Raw genomic sequence first — 20,649 nt, forward strand, 5'->3', positions numbered from 1 at the left:
AAGCTGCACAAATGGGTAAGAAGGCACAAAAAAGATGTGGCAACAATGGATGGAAAAAAGGTGAGAGTGTCTAAAAAAATACCATGAATAAATCATTCCAATATTAGAACCCATAAACAGATTGACACACTTTTCAGCTCCAAAATGAAATAAATGTTAGCCAGGATGCTAGCACCAATGCTAATAATCCAACAAACATGCACTAAAATCATCAATAAATCAAATTATGGGAAGGCCCATTCTCTGGGTTTGACATTGGTGGGTGGCCAGCTCTAGGAAGAGTCCTGGTTCCAAACTTCTTTGACACACAATACAGGGTACTGTGTGTAGAATTCTGATTTTAATCCATTTTGAAAGAGGCTGTAAAAACAAAAGTGAGGCACTTTGAATACTGTCGGATGCACTAAAAAATGACATTATTTTCATTTTACTGAATACCAGTCATGAACTGCCAGTTTCATCTCAGCAGTTATGGCTTTGGGGCGCCGTGTAACATGAATAAAATAGAATGCAATGATTTGTAAATCTCATAAACCCATATTTCATTCACAATAGAACATAAACAACAGATCAGATGTGAAAATGAGACATTTTACCACTGAGCTCATTCTGCATTGACAGCAGCAGCACGTTTCAAAACAGTAGGGATGGACCCATGTTTACCGTTGTGTAGCATCCCCTCTCCTTTCGGCAACAGTCTGTAAACATCTAGGAGTGAGGAGACCAGTTGCTGGAGTTTTGGGAGAGGAATGTTGTCCCATTCTTGTCCAATGTTGGACTCAGCTGCTCAACAGTCCTGGCTCATCTTTGCTGTATTTTTTTGCTTTATTCTTTCTATTTGTGAAAGGTCTAAATCAGGGGTGCCCAAATTCTTTTCAGTGAAGGGCCAAAAATTAATCAGGGTAGAGGGTCGCGGGCTAAAAATGCATGAAATTAAATATGCCTATAGCATAACTGTGCAAAATAAAAACTCATACAAAGTAATTCTGAAATGAGTAACACTATTCTTTATTGTGTTTCACAGCATGAAAGTACTGAACATCTATATGGCGCAAATACTAATTAGGCATACTGCCTTTATAATCAATTTTTATTAAAAAAGTACTCATGTTCCCAGCTATTTTTAAACTTTCTCTTATCAGTGTGCCATTGCCTCACATGCTCCATCTCTGCCATGACCCCAGCTTGACCCCAGCATCTTCTCACTGACTCACTCTCTGGTCATGGGCTTCCAGATCTGAGCTGACAGGAGCTCAACAGTGCCACCCTATCCCCAATGTAACACAATGTTAATTTGTGGTCAGGAGAGGAAGGGCAACAATAAATAAATATTGAAAGAAATATTTAGACTGCTGGCGGTGGGAAAATGATCATTGGAAAAAAAAAAAAAAAAAATCAAAAAGCAGGCCACAAATAATCACTTGCGGTCCAAAGTTGGCCAACGGGCCCCAAATTGGACAGCCCTAGTCTAGACTAAAAAAAACAGTATTGGGGTGCCAAGAAATGGCGTTCCTTTGAACAACATGCATCAGCTTGGACTCAAATGGTCTCTAAATGGGAGTTTTCATAGTTTTTAAATACCTCACAGTAGTACAATCAGTGGTGAACCCTCTTCTCAATCCCCTCTGAAGCATGCCATTTAGTAGTATGATGCAATTAGGCCTTTGCATACCAAGGGCAGCGTGAATAAACGGTCCTAAAATGTGAATAATTTGGAGGCAGAAATTCTCTTTACATCAGAAGTGACACAATTTGCACATTCTAAAAAAATGTTTGTACTGCAAAGGTCTGCAGTACACTTTGCACTATCTTGGAGTGATCTGAGATGCATTAGAGCATTAGATAGAAGGAAGTATTTGAATAGGTATGTACTCTAGAGTAGCTTCTAGCTTGAATTTAGAAGTGCACTTTTAACAGCTTTTGTCCCTCATTATGAGACATTTATGAATGAACGAGATGTAGCTTTTAATGAACAGAGTCCTCAATACAAAACAAGAAGAAGTATTAAAGAATAGGCTGTGGAGATGGGCAGCGCTGAGCTGAATGCTGGTGGGGAAGGTTCGAAATTATGGGGATGAGTTTGGGCGACTGACCTTGCCATCATGACAATCAAAAATCCCTTTACAGTTAAAAGTAATGACAATTTCTTGGAGAAATATTTCAGATTACAGGTACATCTCAAACAATTAGAATATCATGAAAAAGTTCAATATTTTTTGTCACTCATTTCCGAAAGTGAAACCCACATACAGTATTATATAGACACATTACACACTGAGTGAAATATTTCAATCCTTTATTTCTTGAAATGTTGATGATTACAGCTTACAGATGATGAAAACCCCAAATTCAGTGTCTCAGAAAATTAGAATATTGTGAAAAAGTTCATATTGGAAAGTCATGGTGTCACACCTTAATCCGCTAATGAACTCCAAACGCCTGCAAAGGTTTCCTGAGCCTTGAAATGGTCTCTCAGTCTGGGTCAGTAGGCTACACAATCATGGGGAAGACTGCAGACTTGACAGATGTCCAGAAGACAGTCAGACACCCTCCACAAGGAGAGTTAAAGGTCATTGCTAAAGAAGCTGGTTGTTCACAGAGTGCTGAATCCAGGCATAGTCATAGAAAGTTGAGTGGAAGGAAAAAGTGTGGTAGGAAAAAGTGCACCAGCATAAGAAAGAACTGCAGCCTTGAGAGGATTGTCAAGCAAAATCCATTCAAGAATTTGGGGGAGCTTCACAAGGAGTGAACTGAGGCTGGAGTCAGCGCATCCAGAGCCACTACGCACAGACGAATCCTGTTTTCTGAAATCCACAGTCAACGCAGCCATCTACCAGGACATTTTACAGCACTTCATGCTTCCTTCTGCTGACAAGCTTCATGGAGATGCTGATTTCATTTTCCAGCAGGATTTGGCACCTGCCCACACTGCCAAAGGTACCAAAAGCTGGTTCAGTGACCATGGTGTTACTGTGCTTGATTGGCCAGCAAACTGGCCTGACCTGACCCCCATAGAGAATCTATGGGGGATTGTCAAGAGGAAGATGAGACACACCAGACCCAACAATGCAGATGACCTGAAGGCTGTATCAAAGCAACCTGGGCTTCCATTACACTTGAGCAGTGCCACAGGCTGATCGCCTCCATGCCATGCCGCATTGATGCAGTAATTCATGCAAAAGGAGGCCTGACCACGTATTGAGTGCATAGAAATGAGCATACTTTTCAGAAACCTGACATTTCTGTTTAAAATATTCTTTTTTATTGATCTTATGTAATATTCTAATGTTCTGAAAAGTACCTGGAGGTACACAGAAATCCCTCCACCTTGTTAAGGTGATGGGATGGTTCAAGGAGGAGTTAAAAGGAATACTTTGCTCTTATAACAAAATGCATTCTGACCTGTATCTTTAGTTGCTTATTTCATGTCATGTTTCACATTATAACAAGAATAAAGCTCCATCATTCACACAGCGGTCTGATGATGTCTGAAAGGTGATTAGATTACAGAAATATGGTCGATTTTTTAAAGAGTGTTCCCTTTAAATTTTTGCACATTTTTGTTTGTGAGTTCATCCACCATAATAATCTGACATTTTGAGACCATCCACTGACCTGGAGAACTCATTTTAAGGGATAAAACTTCTTCTGTGATCTGTTGAATCCTGACTGTATGATGATGAACTTTGACCTATGTAGTCTCCGTCTGTCTGTGGCAATAGTGTGTTTCTGTTTAATTGGTGTCAATTCATTGTCAATATTAATCTCATCAAGTTATTCAGGATGCTGAAACTTTTTGAAAAATACGCTGGAATCAAGACGTCAGTGCGCTGAAATTAAATAATTTAAAGAGAGAGAGGGAAAGCACCAAAACAGGACTTGAATCGTGAAGCCTGGCTGTGTTCTGTGAAACTGTCGGGTCAATCAAAGAAGTTTATGAAATCCTCTGAAGTCTGCAGACACAAACTGAGCGATGCCTCACACCAGCGAGTCATGCAGGCAGCGCTTAAACTCGGAGATCTGCGTAGATTCACCGGTGCAGGCGTAGTGCCATATCTGCCATGAAGCCACGGCCAGTGGATGCGTAAAAACGCAGGAGGAGTGCCTGTAAACTTCACTGCATGATCTTCTCTTCCCCCGTGATTTTCACGCCTCAAATCATGCATGTTAAGTTATAGTAACAGCATAAACAAGTGCACTGTGCCACACAAACAGCTGTCTGTGCGAAACACAGCATGCCATGTAACACAGTGCACGATGTCCAAGATTACAGCATGGACATATATGGAAACAGGACTGATTTAAGCAAAGCCAGGCAGATAATTTGCCTGGAATATTTTTTAAAATCATATCACTTGGATAATTCGAGGAATCGTTTCAGCCCTAATTCAAATATAAATGTGCTCAGACCCAGACTTTTAAAAAGAAGCAATGATTGAGAAATTGAGGATGTATTCCTTTCAAAACAACCATTGTTGGTGATAAGCCACTTTGGTTAGCCACCAGGAGAAAGTCATTGTCCCACATCCGCTGTCACTGGAAGTTTCATCAATCCACAGTAGAGCCCCCAGAAATAAGGTGGATCTGTGAATGTTTACTAGACTAGACCCAAACATGGTGTCTCAGTCTTTCTAGATTCTGTCAACTTTGTTTAACCATTATTTCAATGAAAACCCTGAGTCTTGGTTTCGGTTGTTCTTATGTCTTTGTTTTCTCTCTGCCCACAGAATGAGTAAAAGACGGTTCCTGTTGAGACTCGGAAGAAAGCTACCCTTTTGTATTCTGTCTCTGTTGATTCTGTTTTTCCTGTGGTCAGCCGATGTGAGGTACAACGACATCTCTGAATCACTACCTCCACCTCTGCAGATTCAGACTTTTCACAAGTACAATGTGAACTGTTTAGCCATATACAACATGGACCCAGTGGAAGTGGGGAAATCACTGATGATCAGAAGGACTGAACTTGTTGAAGACATGGATGAAAGTCTGTCTGCTGCCACATCAAACTGTCCAGCGTTCATCAAGACGAGAGGTTATGATGATGTGTGCGCATCAGAGGAGGAGAGAGAATTTCCTTTGGCTTATTCTCTTGTTGTGCATAAATACGCATGGATGGTGGAGAGACTGCTCAGGGCCATCTACTCACCCTCGAACATCTACTGCATCCACTATGATGAAAAGTCCTCTGCTCAGTTTATCTCAGCCATGAAGGGCTTAGCTGAGTGTTTACCTAAAGGCGTCCCGTGGAAGTATGTCATCAACCTCTGCGGTCAGGATTTTCCTCTCAGGACCAACATCAAGCTGGTGTCAGAACGGGGCGAACATGCTGGACACGTCAACCTACTAATGACAAAAAGGAAAGGTTTAACTTCCACCATGAGCTGAGAGACAATTCTGAATTTGGGAAATGTCTAGCAGCAACTGAACAGATAAAGGCGCCTCCACATGGTATCGAGATGTTCACTGGTAGCGCCTACTTTATCCTGTCACGAGATTTTATAGTTTTCATGAACTCTTCAGCTGTAGTGAGGGATTTTCTCGACTGGTCAGAGGACACTTTCTCTCCAGACGAACGCTTCTGGGCCACACTTGTGCGGATCCCAGGTGTACCTGGGGCGATACCCAGATACCAACCTGACATCACCGACCTGATGAGTAAGACCAGACTGGTAAAGTGGGTATACAAAGAGGCATGCCTGTATCCAGAATGCACTGAGAAACACATCCGAGCTGTTTGAGTTTTTGGAGCAGCAGAAATTCGCTGGTTACACAACTGTGGCTTCTGGTTTGTCAATAAATTTGACCCCAACGTGGACCCTGTTGCTATTCAGTGCCTTGAGGAGAAGCTGGAGGATATAAGGAAGCTTTATGTCTGTTAATCCAACAAATGATGTCATCTACTTGAGTTTAATTCAAATAAGAAAATGAAATGTCTCTGATCTTTTCATGTACAATGAAAGAAACAGGGCACCAAAAAGGGCCTTCTCACAATTTTTGTCCAATTAGAGGGCACTAAGAAGCAAATAAATCACATCTTGAGTTCTTAGTGGGAACCAAAGAGGGCATTTTATCGAATTTAGTCCAGTTACAGGGCAACAGGATGCAAACTGATAAAGCACCTTATCAAATTTAGCCAATAAGGAGGCACCAAAAAGGGCCTTTTGAAAAATTTTTGTCCACTTACAGGGCACTAAGAGACAATTTTATCCCATTTTAACTGCTTAGAGGGAACCAAAGAGGGTGCTTTATTAATTTTGTCCAATCAAAAGGAACTAAAGAGGGCATTTTATCAAATTTAGTCCACTTAGAGGCACCAAACAGTGCCTTTTGCCAAATTTTGCCCAAAAAGAGGACACGCTAGAGTGCTTTTTCTTCAAGTTTTGTCCATTTAGAGGGTGTGAAGAGGAAAATTGACCACAGTAGCTGGGTTTCCATTACAGTTTTTCACAAAATAAAAGCGATATTTCTGAAATTTCGATTAAGTACAATTGCGCTTTGAATGTGCTCCCATTGAAGGGAGTTTTGGGCATAGGCCTTGCAATTCTCGTAAAATCTCATCTTGCGTGAACCCGCTACAGGGAAGCTTGATGCTCAAAACCTGTTGCGTGTTGGTACAGTTTTGGTTACATCTATGGCGGTTGCCTTGATAATTTTGAACAAAAGACGAAGGCAACGGATGATAGTTCAGAGGTAAAGTCCATTTGTATGGCAAAAGCCACGCATAAGGGTATAAGTATGATGTCAAGAAAGTCTCGTCTCTCCTTCTGTCCACACGAACCGCGCCATGTTGTCTCAGAGTGACTGGTCATGTGACACCATACTTCACGTCCCGTGACTTGTAAATGCGGAAAAAGTGTTTCAATTACACTTTTGCGATATGTTTCTATATCATAACGCCTGAAAAACCTCCTCATGAAGGTGTGAAAACTTTTTAGCAATATTTTAGGGTTTTTTTTTTCGAAATTGAGGTGTTTCTGTTGCCAGTTTTTTATTGCACTATTTCGATTTTGCGCGTTTCCAAGTATAATGGAAACCCAGCTATTGTCTGCCTAGAGGGCCCTTTAGAGGTCACCAACAAAGGCACTTTATCAAATCATATCCACTTAGAGGGCACAAAATAGCAAATGTATCACATTTAATCTGCTTAGAGGGGATCGTAGAGGGTAATTTATCAGATTTTGCTCACTTAAAGGGCACCAAGAGGCAAATTTATAAAGTTTGGTCTGCTAAGAGGGCACCAACAATGGCTCTTTTTCAAATTTAGTCCACTTGGAGGGCACCACAGAGGGCCTTATGTCAAATTTTGTTCATCTACAGGTTGCCAAAGAAGGCCTTTGCACAAATTCTGTCAACTTACAGGCCACCAAAGAGGGTACTTTATCATATTTCTCCACTTAAAGGGTGCCAAGATGCAAATGTATTGCATTTAGTCTGCTTAGAAGGGACCAAAGAGGGCTTTTCTCATATTAATGACAACTTTGAGGACACCCTAGAAGGCATGTTATCCTGTTAATCTTCCATAGGAGTGCTAAAGGTGCACTTTGGTGACAATTTGTTTCATTCAGGCAAATATAATTAATAAAAAGAAATCCTGTCTTAAGTGAATGGTAATGACACCCTTACCTTTGTTTCTCCTCTTCTCTCTGGTTTTACAAACCCAATCCTTCATGTAGCATGAACAGTCAGCGAGGATTTTAGTGGCTGTGAACGTCACTTTTTCACCGTCATTACTAGATTAACCGGATCTAGTTACTTGCAGGTGTTACTGATTATGTTTCTCTATCAGAGTCTCAGCCACAGACGGACTGTATAGGTAGAAACGTAGGAATGCCACTGTAACAGACAACCTCATCAAAGAGCCACATGTTCCTTAACTCTTATCTTTGAATGAATTCAGGTCAGATGACTGCACATGGTTTCTATTCATCCATCCTTTGAAATCAGCTGCAGGGGTAGTCTGGTCTGCGCAGAACGTGTGCGGTTTTACGCACAGCTCCAACTCTTCTACCATCTTTCTTTCGGTGTATTTTAAGACGTTTGATGAGCACTGGCGTTCATAGCAATCCGTGTGAATAATTTCTGCACCTTTTGTTTTGTGTCATTAGCACATCTGGCCTCTCCTTTTCGCCACTCCCTCGTCTTTCCGGGTTGGTTTATCAGAGCGAAGTCCGCTCCTTTGATCCTCAATACGCATGCGACAGAGGTCGCACAGTAGCCCGTGAAGTAGCCGGATAAAATTCTAGATAAAGATTTAACAAATATTATCTCTGGATGCAGTTAATGGTGCTGTGGCTCAGGATGATATCTTCAATAGATGGTGCATCAGTTGTGCGTAAAAAGATGGAGACATAATTCTTCTAAAATCGGTGAGTTTTCCTTAATTTGTTTTCCCAACATCCACTACGGCAAAGTGTGTTTTTCTTAACATTTATCACGACTCTGCTGGACATATTTATGGTGAAGAAGATTTAAAGTACAGAGCTGTGTGTTAAATGTGTCAAACTTTTAGGGTCTGGCGGTGAAACCGACTGAAAGACGCACAGCAGAGCAGTCCATGCCTGAGTACATCCAGGTGAGCATAAACCTGATCATTTCGAAATAACTGAAATCAAAAGTTTCGTTTTCCTGTCATCGCCAGAGTGAATTTCCTTTCCAGCATTTTTATAACACGAAAAAAATGAGTACGAAAACACTTTCCCTTTTATAATTCTCCTGATTGTGGTGCAGAGTCTTTGGAATTTAAAAAAAATCAAGCTTTAAAAAGTAAGTTCAATCAGCTTTTATTAAATGTGTTTCTGTCTTTTTTAAAATCTCTGGCAGTTTCTTGAACGTGACATAACCTTTAAAAAAGAAGGAACATGCAGACGTCCAGAGAGCATTCACAGCGCTTCACATTTCCACATTTTGTTATGTTACAGCAGGGGTGTCAAACTCAAGGCCCGGGGACCAAATCCGGCCGTGATGCAGTTTGTTTAATTAGAACTGGCCCAGAGGTTTCCCCCAGTATAGAAATGTAAATTTAACCTTGAAGATTTAAAATATCCTTTGTTAAATCGTTAATTTTGAAAAAGTAAAGAGTAAAAATAATGAGATAGAAAGTAAGGAATGAGAGAGAGAAATTAATTTGTGTTTTCATGTAATATTTTTAATTTGCATTTCAAAATTCTGTCTTAAACTTAGCATTTTGACTTTTTATCTCATATTGTGAACTTTTAGATTCAAATTTCAAGTGACATTTTGAAATTTCAAGATCATAATTTCAAATTGAATCTCATATTTTGCCCTTTTAAACTCATAACTTTGACTTTTAATCCCATATTTGACTTTTTAAACTCATAATTTATAATTTCATCTCATATTTTGACCTTTTAGATTCACAATATTAAATTTTAATTTATATCTCGACCCTTTAAACTCAACATTTTGTTTTTTTTAATCTCATATTGACGTTTTCAACTCCTAACTTTGTTTGTAATCCAGTTTTCGACACTTTAAACTCATGATTCTGTATTTTATCTCATATTTTGACCTTTAAACTCATTATTTTTACTTTCTATCTCATATATTTGCCTTTTGAAATTATTATTTTAATTTCTAGTTTTGCGGTCTGACCGTTTAAACTAATATTTTAACATTTTATCTCAGAATTTGAGCCTTTAAACTTATCATTTTGATTTTTTTGTTGTCAAAATCATTTATCATCAGTTTTTCTCCTGTGAAAACAAGGTTGACAGTTTATGGTTAAATGTTGACCCTGTTGGGCCCTCAGCTTAGACCTAAATCCAGATTACGGCCCCTGCTGTGGTTGAGTTTGACACCTCTGTGTTACAGCCTTATTCCATACTGGATTCAATTCATTTTACACAAAAGCCCTCAATGACAAAGTGATAAATGTTTGTTTGAAAATTTAGCAAATGTATAAAAAGTAAAAAAACACAAGTATAACATGTACATAAGTATTCTCAGCCTTTGCTAAATACTTTGTTGTAGCCTCTTTGGCAGAAATTACAGCCTTAAGTCTTCTTGAATGATGATGCTACACACTTGGCGCACCTATTTTTGGGCAGTTTCTCCCATTCCTCTGAGCAGAATGTCTCAAGCTCCATCGAGTTTCATGGGGAGTGTTGGTCCACACCCTCTTCAGATCTCTCCAATCGGTTGGGTCCAGGTCTGGGTCTTGTTACGAGATCCAGGATAAAATACTGAGTATTGAAAAGTTACAAGGACTGTTTTAATCCTGTCTGACTCAATCTGCAGCTAACTCACTCGTATGTGCTGTAGTGTTAGGGTTCGTGGTTTCCTGTCGCTCACAGGCTACGAGAATTCAGAGCTTAATATATCTTTACTGCTAACCAACCCCCCTTAAATGTGTGTAAATGTGTCTGCTGTACTTTAGAAAAGTAGAGAGAAAAGCCGAGTCGACTCGTGAGACTCACCTACGGGGTCTTTGTGTGGACCGAAGAAAAAACCCTCCTGAAAGCATCCTCAATAATCCCACAAGAAAAAGAAATAATTTATATACTTCAAAGTGTGTAAGGTTACTCCAGCAAATTTAGAGACAAAATCCCACCAGAGTCTAAGATATAGTTTCAAAAACCCTTTTTATTTCATTTGCAGCTCAGTCAGAAATGTGTCAAATCATCAATAATCAAGTTGTCAGATTTAACAGATTACATGTAAAAGTCGATTTATCACCAATAAAAATGGATTACATAAACATTTTTGAATGATTCCATGGATGAAAAATGATGTAAGAATCAAAGAAGCAAAAAAAAAAAAACACATATTGGTTCAACAGAAGAAAATAGGTACCAAAAATTCCCAATAGTCAAAAAACTCAAGTGTTAAAACCACAAAAGATAGCTTTTGGTTTCATTTAGTGCCCTTAACAGATTTGTTCACAGACAGGAGTTATCACCGATCGCCCACAGAAGTTCTCAGGACTGAAGAACTTGGGCACGTCGATAGAGCCAACAGGTTGGAGTCTGCAAGAGACCCGATGAGCAACTTAGGGCCCCTTTTTATACCTGGTTTTGCTGATGTATTGTCATGAAAAGTCCTGTCCCTTTAAGTTGGACAAAGTTCCCAAGTTTGCAGAAACTGAGGTTTCAGCAAGGTCACGGAAGCTAAGAGTTCAGTAGTTCACCAGGTCAGAAGAAATGGAGAGCTCAGAAGTTCACCTGAAAAGTCTCTTGTTGTTTTGTCTTTCACTGTCTTTCTAAGATGGTGATGCAACGCTTACAGAAGAAGCCTCACTGTGCCTTTTGGCCTTCACACTTCTTCTGAGCAAGGTTTCAGTTCTGCGGGTGCAGCAGCAACCATGGTCTATTTATAGACGTGCACATACAAAACTAGAGAAGCTTAATTACAGCATAAGAAATCAAATAAAACATTTGTCTTGTTAAACTCGACTTTGGTTAAATATTCCAAAGTTAAAAAATTCAACTGATAATTAAACTGGGATTGAGACTAATTGATTTTTTTAATGAAAATAATTCAATAACACCTGAAAGTCAATTCTGTCAACACTTGGCTGTGTGCTTAGGACCGATGTTCTGTTGGAAAGATGAACCTTCGCTCCAGTCTGAGAAGTGGCAAGAATGGGTTATATACTTAAAAACTGTCATGAATTGGTCAAGAGTGTCAAAAAGCGGCAAAAATTAGTAAAAGTGGCAAAATGGGGTGAGGTGGTAAAAAGTACTGGCAAAAAGCAATGCAAAAAAGGGCAGAAAATGAGTAACAAGTGTCAAAATGGGTGAGAAGTTGCCAAAAAAAGTGGCAAATTGGGAAAGATGGCTAAAACAACCAATGGAAAATGGGTTAAAAGTGGGAAAATGCAAAAGTTTTTCAAAAGTGGCATAATTGGGCAAAAATGGGCTCAAAGTGACAAAACATGGGCAGAAAGTGGCATAAAAAGACAACAACTGTCAAGAAATAAGCAGAGATTGGCAAGAACTGGCTAAAAAAAACCAGCAAAAATGGGTTAAATGCAGGAAAAACAGGCTAAAATGGACAAAAAGTTGCAAAAAGGTGTTGCTGTAATGGGCAAAAAAGTGGCCAAAAGTGGTTAATAAAGAAAGAAAATGGGTAAAAAAAAAAAAAAGAGGCAAAAACAGAGTACAAGAAGCAAAAAAGTACGAAAAAGTGAAGAAAAAAATGGGCACTGCCATTGTGCAGAGAGGGAGAGAAAACATGAGACAAAACAGGGTGTGTAAAAAAACACTGTAGCTATAAATCACTTCCAGCACTGCTGTAATAAACATGAATGTTGTTTTTAAGACTCAAAGTACCGTCTTAAGAAGTAAATGAAAGAGTTGTAGAAGCACAGAGTCTACATGCCAGGTCTGTGCATGCACACTGGCAAGTACTTGGTCGGAACTGCTTCTTGTAATGTATAATACAGTTTTCAAACATGATAGGTGGTCAATGTTTCATTACACCGATGTCCTGTGAACAAGAGGAGACGCTCAATTATGATGCAAGACTAGGCTGGTTATGTTTTAAAGGCTTTTATCACAAGACAAAGGCAGTATCTGTGCTCTCCTAACCTGTGGCACTCCAACAGAGTCCTTTTTTATCAGACAGGATACTCAAGGGTACTTTTACTTCACCTTACATGGGTGCAACACAAATGGAAATAGTTAAAACTGTGGTTCTCAACTAGCATACAGTCAGAACCCACTACCGCCTCCTTATCTATGAATCGACCAAAATTTATGACATTTTTTATTAAGGCCGCTCTAAAATAATGAAAAATAAAAGGGGATTGGTTTATTTTTGGAACAAAAAAACACATTTTTCATTTTAAAGTCAGAAACATACCACTACAAAAAGGTTCTTATATTTAACATTTTTGTGACACTTTTTGGTTTCCTGTTTAAAGCCATGCCTCTGTGTTTGGCAGAGGCAGGGAATTCATTCATGGCTGAAACAGTTTTATAATGAGCTGCAGTAATCTAAACAGAAGGAAATAAAAGCATGAATGAGATTCCCCAAGTCTTTGGGTAAAGTTAGCGACTTGACCTTGGCCGCATTTCTCAGCTGATAAAAACAAGACTGGATAACCTTTTTTACTTGACATAAGTCCAGATCAAAAGTTTCTTAACTAAAGGATTAAGATTCCTAGCTGTGAGACTCAGGCAGGGGTGGAAAGTAACCTCTATTGAATACACAGTAGCACATAAGATTGATTCCACATCACGTTAATGAAAAACTGGAATGTTGATATCTCAGTGGTCAACATTTTAGAGTATTGATCCACCAGCGTTAGATCATCTCTGTAAACTGTCAATCGATCTAAGCTTTGCCCAACCAGAAGACTACCAGCGCCGCATTGGGCAGAGTTTTTAGATGTGTTTTACATGTCTTTAGTTGTGTTTGAATGTTCCTTGCTGTACCAGCAAGTCATTTTTTCCTCATGTTCCTGATTGTTATTTTTCACATGAGACACATTTGCATCATGAGGGAAGTTATCCACTAAGTTAGAGTTCCCGTCTGTGACTTAAGGTGTTCCTAAAAAAGCATAGTGCGTATGCTTTATCAGAATGAATTGCCTTTTTATAAGGTTGACTCTCTGCTTTGTCCATGCCAGAGGACATCTACCTTACCACAGATGATCAAGAGTTACTGCAGCTCTGTCATACTGTAAACGTTTAACACTTTAAACGTGTCAGTTAACTCTATGTCTGGACCAATCAAGACATGTTTAAAGTGTTAAATTTAACTCTATGAGTTAAATGAACGCTGTAATTTTGCTGTGTATTTTAGTTTGACTTTACCTGAACAACCTGGTTGGAGATCTGTTCTCTTGCTGTTCTTGCCAATGTTCTGTGTGAAGTTGTAACACTTAACTTTTCTCAAGCTATTGGTTAACACACACAAGGGGGGATTTTTAAGGAAAATAGAAAACCTTTTAAATAAAGAATATATATCGAAATGCAATAAACAACAACTCTGAATAAATATAATCAATAAATCTCTCAAGAGAACGTAATGAGTTTAAAACGCTTCCCATTTAATTAACACCTCCCTAGAACATAAGCACACGTCATGTGTAAACTTACATGAAAAGTAGGTCACAACAAAATTAAAGATTTTATCTCAGGCTTTATAATTTCATAATAAACTAAAAGTCTAAATCTAACGAAAATAGCAACCTAGTCCTTATCCAAGCACTTTTAAGTGTCTTTTAATTATTTTTTTAAATGTCTGTGATGCAAAAGTCTGTAATCCACCAGTCTCCTCCAAAAAACACAATAAATCCACACAGCAAAAACCCCCAAAAAGCAAAAATATGCGATTGAGTGCTAATGACTGGTCTACCAGGTAAAAAATACAAAAACAAGACGATTTCACCCAATTCCAGGAAACATAATCCAACAGGGAAAACTCTTTTTCTTCTCCCTGACGCACACTCAGCGTCCACATCCAGAAACCCAGCCGGAATACTCCCTACTGTCTACAGTCGTAGCTGCTGCTTATTTATTTAATTTTCCTGTTTTTCGACTTAGGTTACATGTACAGCTTGTTACTTTAACGGCTCATTTCATTTTGCACGTTCGGCTCTCCAAACTCAACATGCTGCAAACCATGAAACATGCAAAACCCTCATGAAAATGGGCGTGTCTCCAACACATTTGCACCTCTTGTCATTTGCGCATTCACTCTTAGTAAATCACCCGCAAACCGCGGTCCAACCCCAAACGCGAAATTCTAGATTGCACACGTAAATTAGTACACGCAAATTGGGATCTTTGTAGATCTGGCCCCAAGTGTGATAGAGGAATAAAGTTACGTATCATCAGCGTAACAATGGATATATTTACGAAAATGATTGAGAATAGAGCGCATGTAAATGGAAAATATGGTTGGGGTAACACTGAGCAGTATCTTGAACTGTTAGCTAATTGATACAAGACCAAAAAAATTATAATTATAATAATAATTATAATAATAATATAATAATTATAATGTTTCAGAGTATTAAAAATTCTATACCACCTAATCCTATACTGACAATCGGATTCTGTCCTACTGAGCTAGATTTATCATTTCCTACCCTCGCAAAACAGTCAAATCTGGCCTCACATTCCTACTGTAACATTTGTTTACACCTTCTCCAGTCACAGTCATAGAAAACTTCTCAATCCTGAATCTCAGGCAGCAGCACAATATCCTAACATTTTGTATGTCAAGCTATCCCCTCCAAACACAAAGGGAGCTTACTGGGGAACTCTAGATTCCAAACCATACTGTCTTTTCTAGATTATTTCAAAGTCAACACTGGCCTGAGTATACCTTTGATAAAACCAAATATGAAGCTTGTCCTCTTTCTTCTTCTCATCCTGTTCTCTCTCCCTGCAGAATGAGTCCATCAGGTGCATTACTGAGACTCAGAAGAAAGTTCATCCCTTCACTGCTGTCCCTGCTGGGTCTTTGTGTGCTGCTGTTGGTCACTGTGAAGTACAGCTACACCCCTGAATGGCTACCTCCACCTCTGCAGATTCAGACTTTTAACAAGTATGATGTGAAATGTGAAGCTGTGTATGACATGGACCCGGTGGAAGTGGGGAAATCACTGATCGTCAGAAGGACTGAGCTTGTTCAAGACATGGATGAAAGTCTGTCTGCTGTCACATCAAACTGTTCGCTGTTCATCAGGATGAGAGGTTATGATGATGTGTGTGCGTCAGAGGAGGAGAGAGAATTTCCTTTGGCTTATTCTCTGGTTGTGCATAAAAATGCATGGATGGTGGAGAGACTGCTCAGGGCCATCTACTCACCCTCGAACATCTACTGCATCCACTATGATGAAAAGTCCTCTGCTCAGTTTATCTCAGCCATGAAAGACTTAGCTGAGTGTTTACCTAATGTTTTCATCGCCACAAAGAGAGAAGTGGTCTACTATGCCAGCATGACTCGACTGAAAGCTGATCTCCACTGTCTGTCAGACCTTCTGAGATCGGACGTCCAGTGGAAGTATGTCATCAACCTCTGCGGTCAGGATTTTCCTCTCAGGACCAACATCGAGCTGGTGTCAGAACTCAAGAAGCTGAACGGGGCGAACATGCTGGAGACGTGTCAACCTACTGATGTCAAAAAGGAAAGGTTTACATTCCACCACGAGCTGAGAGACAATCCTGATTTAGGGAAATGGCAAGAAGCAACAGAACAGATAAAGGCACCGCCTCCACATGGTATCGAGATGTTCACTGGTAGCGCCTACTTTATCCTGTCACGAGATTTTATAGTTTTCATGAACGCTTCAGCTGTAGTGAGGGATTTTCTCGACTGGTCAGAGGACACTTACTCCCCAGACGAACACTTCTGGGCCACACTTGTGCGGATCCCAGGTGTACCTGGGGAGATACCCAGATCCCACCCTGATATCACCGACCTGATGAGTAAGACCAGACTGGTAAAGTGGGAATACCAGGAGGTGGCAGTCTACCCACCATGCACTGGAGAACACGTCCGCAGTGTTTGTGTTTTTGGTGCTGCAGAAATACGCTGGTTACTGAACTATGGTCACTGGTTTGCCAATAAATTTGACCCCAACGTGGACCCTGTTGCTATTCAGTGCCTTGAGGAGAAGCTGGAGGAAAGGCAAAAGTTTTTCCACTCAACATCACCCTCTTCCTGTCAACAAGTTTAGGCAAAAAAAACAGTATTGGGGTGCCAAGAAATGGCGTTCCTTTGAACAACATGCATCAGCTTGGACTCAAATGGTCTCTAAATGGGAGTTTTCATAGTTTTTAAATACCTCACAGTAGTACAATCAGTGGTGAACCCTCTTCTCAATCCTTCTCTGAAGCATGCCATTCAGTAGTATGATGCAATTAGGCCTTTGCACGCCAAGGGCAGCGTGAATAAACGGTACTAAAATGTGAATAATTTGAAGACAGAAGTTCTGTTTACATCAGAAGTGACACAATTTGCACATTTTTTTAAGGTTTATTTTTGGCCTTTTTAAGGCCTTTATTCGATAGGAGGAGGACAGTGGATAGAGCTGGAAACAGGAGAGAGTGGGGAGAGATATGTGGCAAAGGGTGCCCTCAATTTGTACATTCTAAAAAATATTTATATGTTTGTACTGCAAAGGTCTGCACTATCTTGGAGTGATCTGAGATGCATTAGAGCAGAAGATACAGGGAAGTATTTGAATGTGCATGTACTCTAGAGTTGCTTCTAGCTTGAATGCAGAAGTGCATTTTAACTGCTTTTCTCCCTCATTATGCGATGTTCATGAATGAATGAGATGCTGTTTTTAATGAACAGAGTCCTCAATACAGAGCAAGAAGTAGTATTAAAGAATAGGGTGTGGAGATGGGCAGTGCTGGTATAAACTCCCTGGAAATGCTGGTGGGGAAGGTTGGAAATTATTGGGGATGAGTTTGAGTGATTGACCTTGCCACCATGACAAAAAAATTCCTTTACAGTTAACACAGTTACAGTTCTTGTAGAAATATTTCAGATTATATAAGACCTCAATTCAAAAATATGTACAACTTAGGAAAAGTCAGACTTTAGATAAATATAGACATCTCCCTGCTTTAACTCTACATAATGTATCTTAGAGACAAAAAGTTACATGAAAAGGGGACAAACATCATGTGGTGTTGTTGAGAGGAGGATATATTTGCTCCTGGCTGCAGACCACAGATCTCAGACGCCTTGCAGACCATGAAGGTGAAACGCTGCATCTATCAGAACAGAAATACATGCTTAAGCTTTCAAAATTAAATTGGATTGATTTTTAATTTGGGTTAAGGTAAAGGTTAGGCCACCAAAAGTTACAAGTAAAAAAACCTGCACAATCTAATTACAAAACATTTCATAATGAACAGTCTGCTTTAAGCAATAAAGCTTGTCCACATAGGTAATGTAGCTATGTAGCTTAATCAACAACTACATTAGCTATGTTAGGTACATAAGATATGAAGATAATGTAGCAATGTGGTTGAATATAAAGGTATCTCAGCTACATAGCTAAATGTAAAGCTACCCAGGTTATGTTAGCTATGTAAGATAAGTAGGTAACAAAGCTACATAGCTAAAAATAAAGCTACAAAAGCTATGTAGGTAGTAGCTGACGTGGTTAAATCTAAAGCTATCAATGCTATGTAAGCTATGTTAGCTATGTGGGCAACGTAGCTAAGTAGCTAAATCCAAAGCTACCTAGGCTATGTTAGCTATGTAAGTTATAAAACTACATCGCTATATAGTTAAATCTAAGGCTACCCAAGCTATGTTAGCTATGTAAGCAATGAAGATAAAGTAGCTTATTAGCTTTATCTAAATCTACCTAAAATATGTTGTAAGATATGTAGGTCATGTAGCTAACATAGCTAAATCTAAAGAAGCTTTGTTAGGTACATAAGCTATGTTGGTACACAGCTTATGTAGCTAAATCTAAAACTAATGAAGCTATATAGCTGTGTAAGCTATGAAGGTAACATACCTATGTAACCAAGATACATAGCTACATTAGCTTATGCTACATTTGCCAAAGATAGACCCATTTATGCTAATGTGGCATCAATTTAGCTTCATTCGCTTTATCTAAAGCTATTGATGCTTTATTTGCTCACATCTCACTAGCAGTTACATTAACTACGTAGCTAGAGATGCTATGTTAGCTTGAACTAAGCAAGCCATCATTTGCCTAACTACTTCTGAAACAGGTCTACACATAATTTAATCTTGAATCAGACATCGGGCCCTTTTTTACTATTTTATCTAGCCCACTCTGTAATGTTTGCAATGTGTTTTTTTCATGAACACATGTAGCTATTATATTTTGCGTATGAATAAAGCTGTATTTAAAAAGCTTCTAAAACATTGCGCCAGTAAAGTACGTCCCTTATGTTCTGACAGATGCAGGGTCTCACAGTTGTACTTGTGAAAGGTTTGTAAAAAAATAAAATGTGTGAATTAGTCACACGGACATCTAACGTGTATGGTACTTACAGTTCTCTGGGATATCTAGTGGCACAGCAGAGCTGACGGCCCTACTTTCCTCATTATACTGGTTCTCACTAACTGTAGCCAAGCGGGAGAAGTAGTTGGTCCATGTGTAAAATCAAAGTGCCAATTCAGTGTCATTCCTTGTCCAGCAGCAGTGGTGTTGTGTTGTTTTCACAAGATGAAACTTATAATAAAATGGAATAATCTCTCTTCCCCAGAATAACAATGACTACATATTGTGAGCACTTTCAATCCAGAGTTTTTACTACAAAGTAAATAGAACTATGACAAGACAAGAATATTTAAAAAGTTTTTACCAACTGATTTTAGAATAAAAAATGCTGGTTATTCAATTAAATATTTCTGTAAGTTAACTGGCGATGGTCTTTGAATTTGTGCCTGTTTTAAGAACAAGGAGGCGTGTATTGTTTGCTGTGGTATGGTGTAGAAAAAGTCATCTAACTCTGTTGATTGATGTGTCTGGGGACAACAGAAGCTCATGGGTGGCCTCAACACAAAGCAAACAATGAAAATGTACAATTCATGTACAAACTGCATTCCTTCTGCTCATGAATCACCGACAATGTAGTCTCACAGCGACACAGAGTATAGTTCAGTTTTTTCAGTGGTGCACAAAGACACATTGTGTGTTTTTTTTCATAGTCACCTCACATTTTCTGTTTAAAACATTTATTAAATATAATCTGTGGTGTTGTCAACCTAACCATAGAGCTGAATGAACTGTTTTTAGTGCTTTCTAAACCCTGCTAGTCATAGTGGACCTAAAACAGCATGCTGGACATTATTTACAAATGCCAGTTCCAAAAAAAAGTAGGGCCGTGATGGGAAATTGAATAAAAAGAGAACACAATGATTTTTAAGTCCTTTAAACCCACATTCAGTTGAATACAGCACAACCACAAGGTATTAAAGGTTCAAAATGATAAGCTGTATTATTTGTTAATATGCACACATTCTGAATTTGGTGCCTGCAAATTATTCCCAAAAGGGTTGGGACGGGGGAAAGACAGGACTGTGGAAACCTAATAGGCCAGACAGACTGTTTTATATATCCATTGCATGATATATATTTCACATCCAACCTTTGAAAAATTCTTTGAGGTGACAAAGCCCATTGTTTTATGGCTTGCAGTACTACTAAACCACGCCAATAGCTACTGCTTCATTCTCCTAAAATGACACTGTCTGTCCTGGACTGGGTACAAACATACAGATCTGAGCTTTTCAAGATGATAAACATGGAATCTGGCCAACCTATTATCTTTGAAAGGTTAGAAAACACCTGGAACCTTCCACAGGTAAACAATGTCAGTTGTAGCAGGTTATGGTAGGTGATAAGTTGTGAAGGGAGCTCACGTGATGGTACCTAAGCTGTGTCAGCTATGTGGGCAGCGTAGCTATGCAGCAAATATAAAGCTACCCAGGCTATGTTGGCTACGTAACTTATGAAAGTAACATAGCTACCTAACTAAATCTAAAGCTACCCAAGCTATGTTAGCCACTTAAAGCTGTAAAGGAAAGTGGCTATGTAGCTAAAGACAGAGCTACCCAAACTATGTTAGCTTTGAAAGATATGTAGGCAACATAGCTAACATAGCTAAATCTAAAGCTAAAGAAGCTTTGTTAGGTACATAAGCTATGTAGGTAAAGTCGCTAAGGTGC

The 20,649-nt window shown here is 39.2% G+C and overlaps 1 protein-coding gene and 1 pseudogene across 1 annotated transcript; both read left to right on the forward strand.

Annotated features, from left to right (window-relative positions):
• Window positions 1-2,024: 2,024 nt before the first annotated feature.
• On the forward strand, window positions 2,025-5,879 carry LOC121525240 (annotated as a pseudogene).
• A 2,326-nt stretch (window positions 5,880-8,205) lies between these two features.
• Window positions 8,206-19,410, forward strand: LOC121524863 (beta-1,3-galactosyl-O-glycosyl-glycoprotein beta-1,6-N-acetylglucosaminyltransferase 4-like). The gene is made up of 3 exons (XM_041810399.1): window positions 8,206-8,366; window positions 8,510-8,572; window positions 15,364-19,410. The coding sequence occupies exon 3, from the start codon at window positions 15,365-15,367 to the stop codon at window positions 16,652-16,654; it is 1,290 nt and encodes a 429-aa protein (XP_041666333.1). The 5' UTR covers window positions 8,206-8,366; window positions 8,510-8,572; window position 15,364; the 3' UTR covers window positions 16,655-19,410.
• Window positions 19,411-20,649: the final 1,239 nt, after the last annotated feature.

This window comes from Cheilinus undulatus, linkage group 17 (assembly GCF_018320785.1).
Source record: "Cheilinus undulatus linkage group 17, ASM1832078v1, whole genome shotgun sequence".
NCBI lineage: Eukaryota > Metazoa > Chordata > Actinopteri > Labriformes > Labridae > Cheilinus > Cheilinus undulatus.

Excerpts from the sequence above, each read along its gene's own strand:
- LOC121524863 (XM_041810399.1), top strand. The coding sequence starts at position 15,365 with ATGAGTCCATCAGGTGCATTACTGAGACTCAGAAGAAAGTTCATCCCT.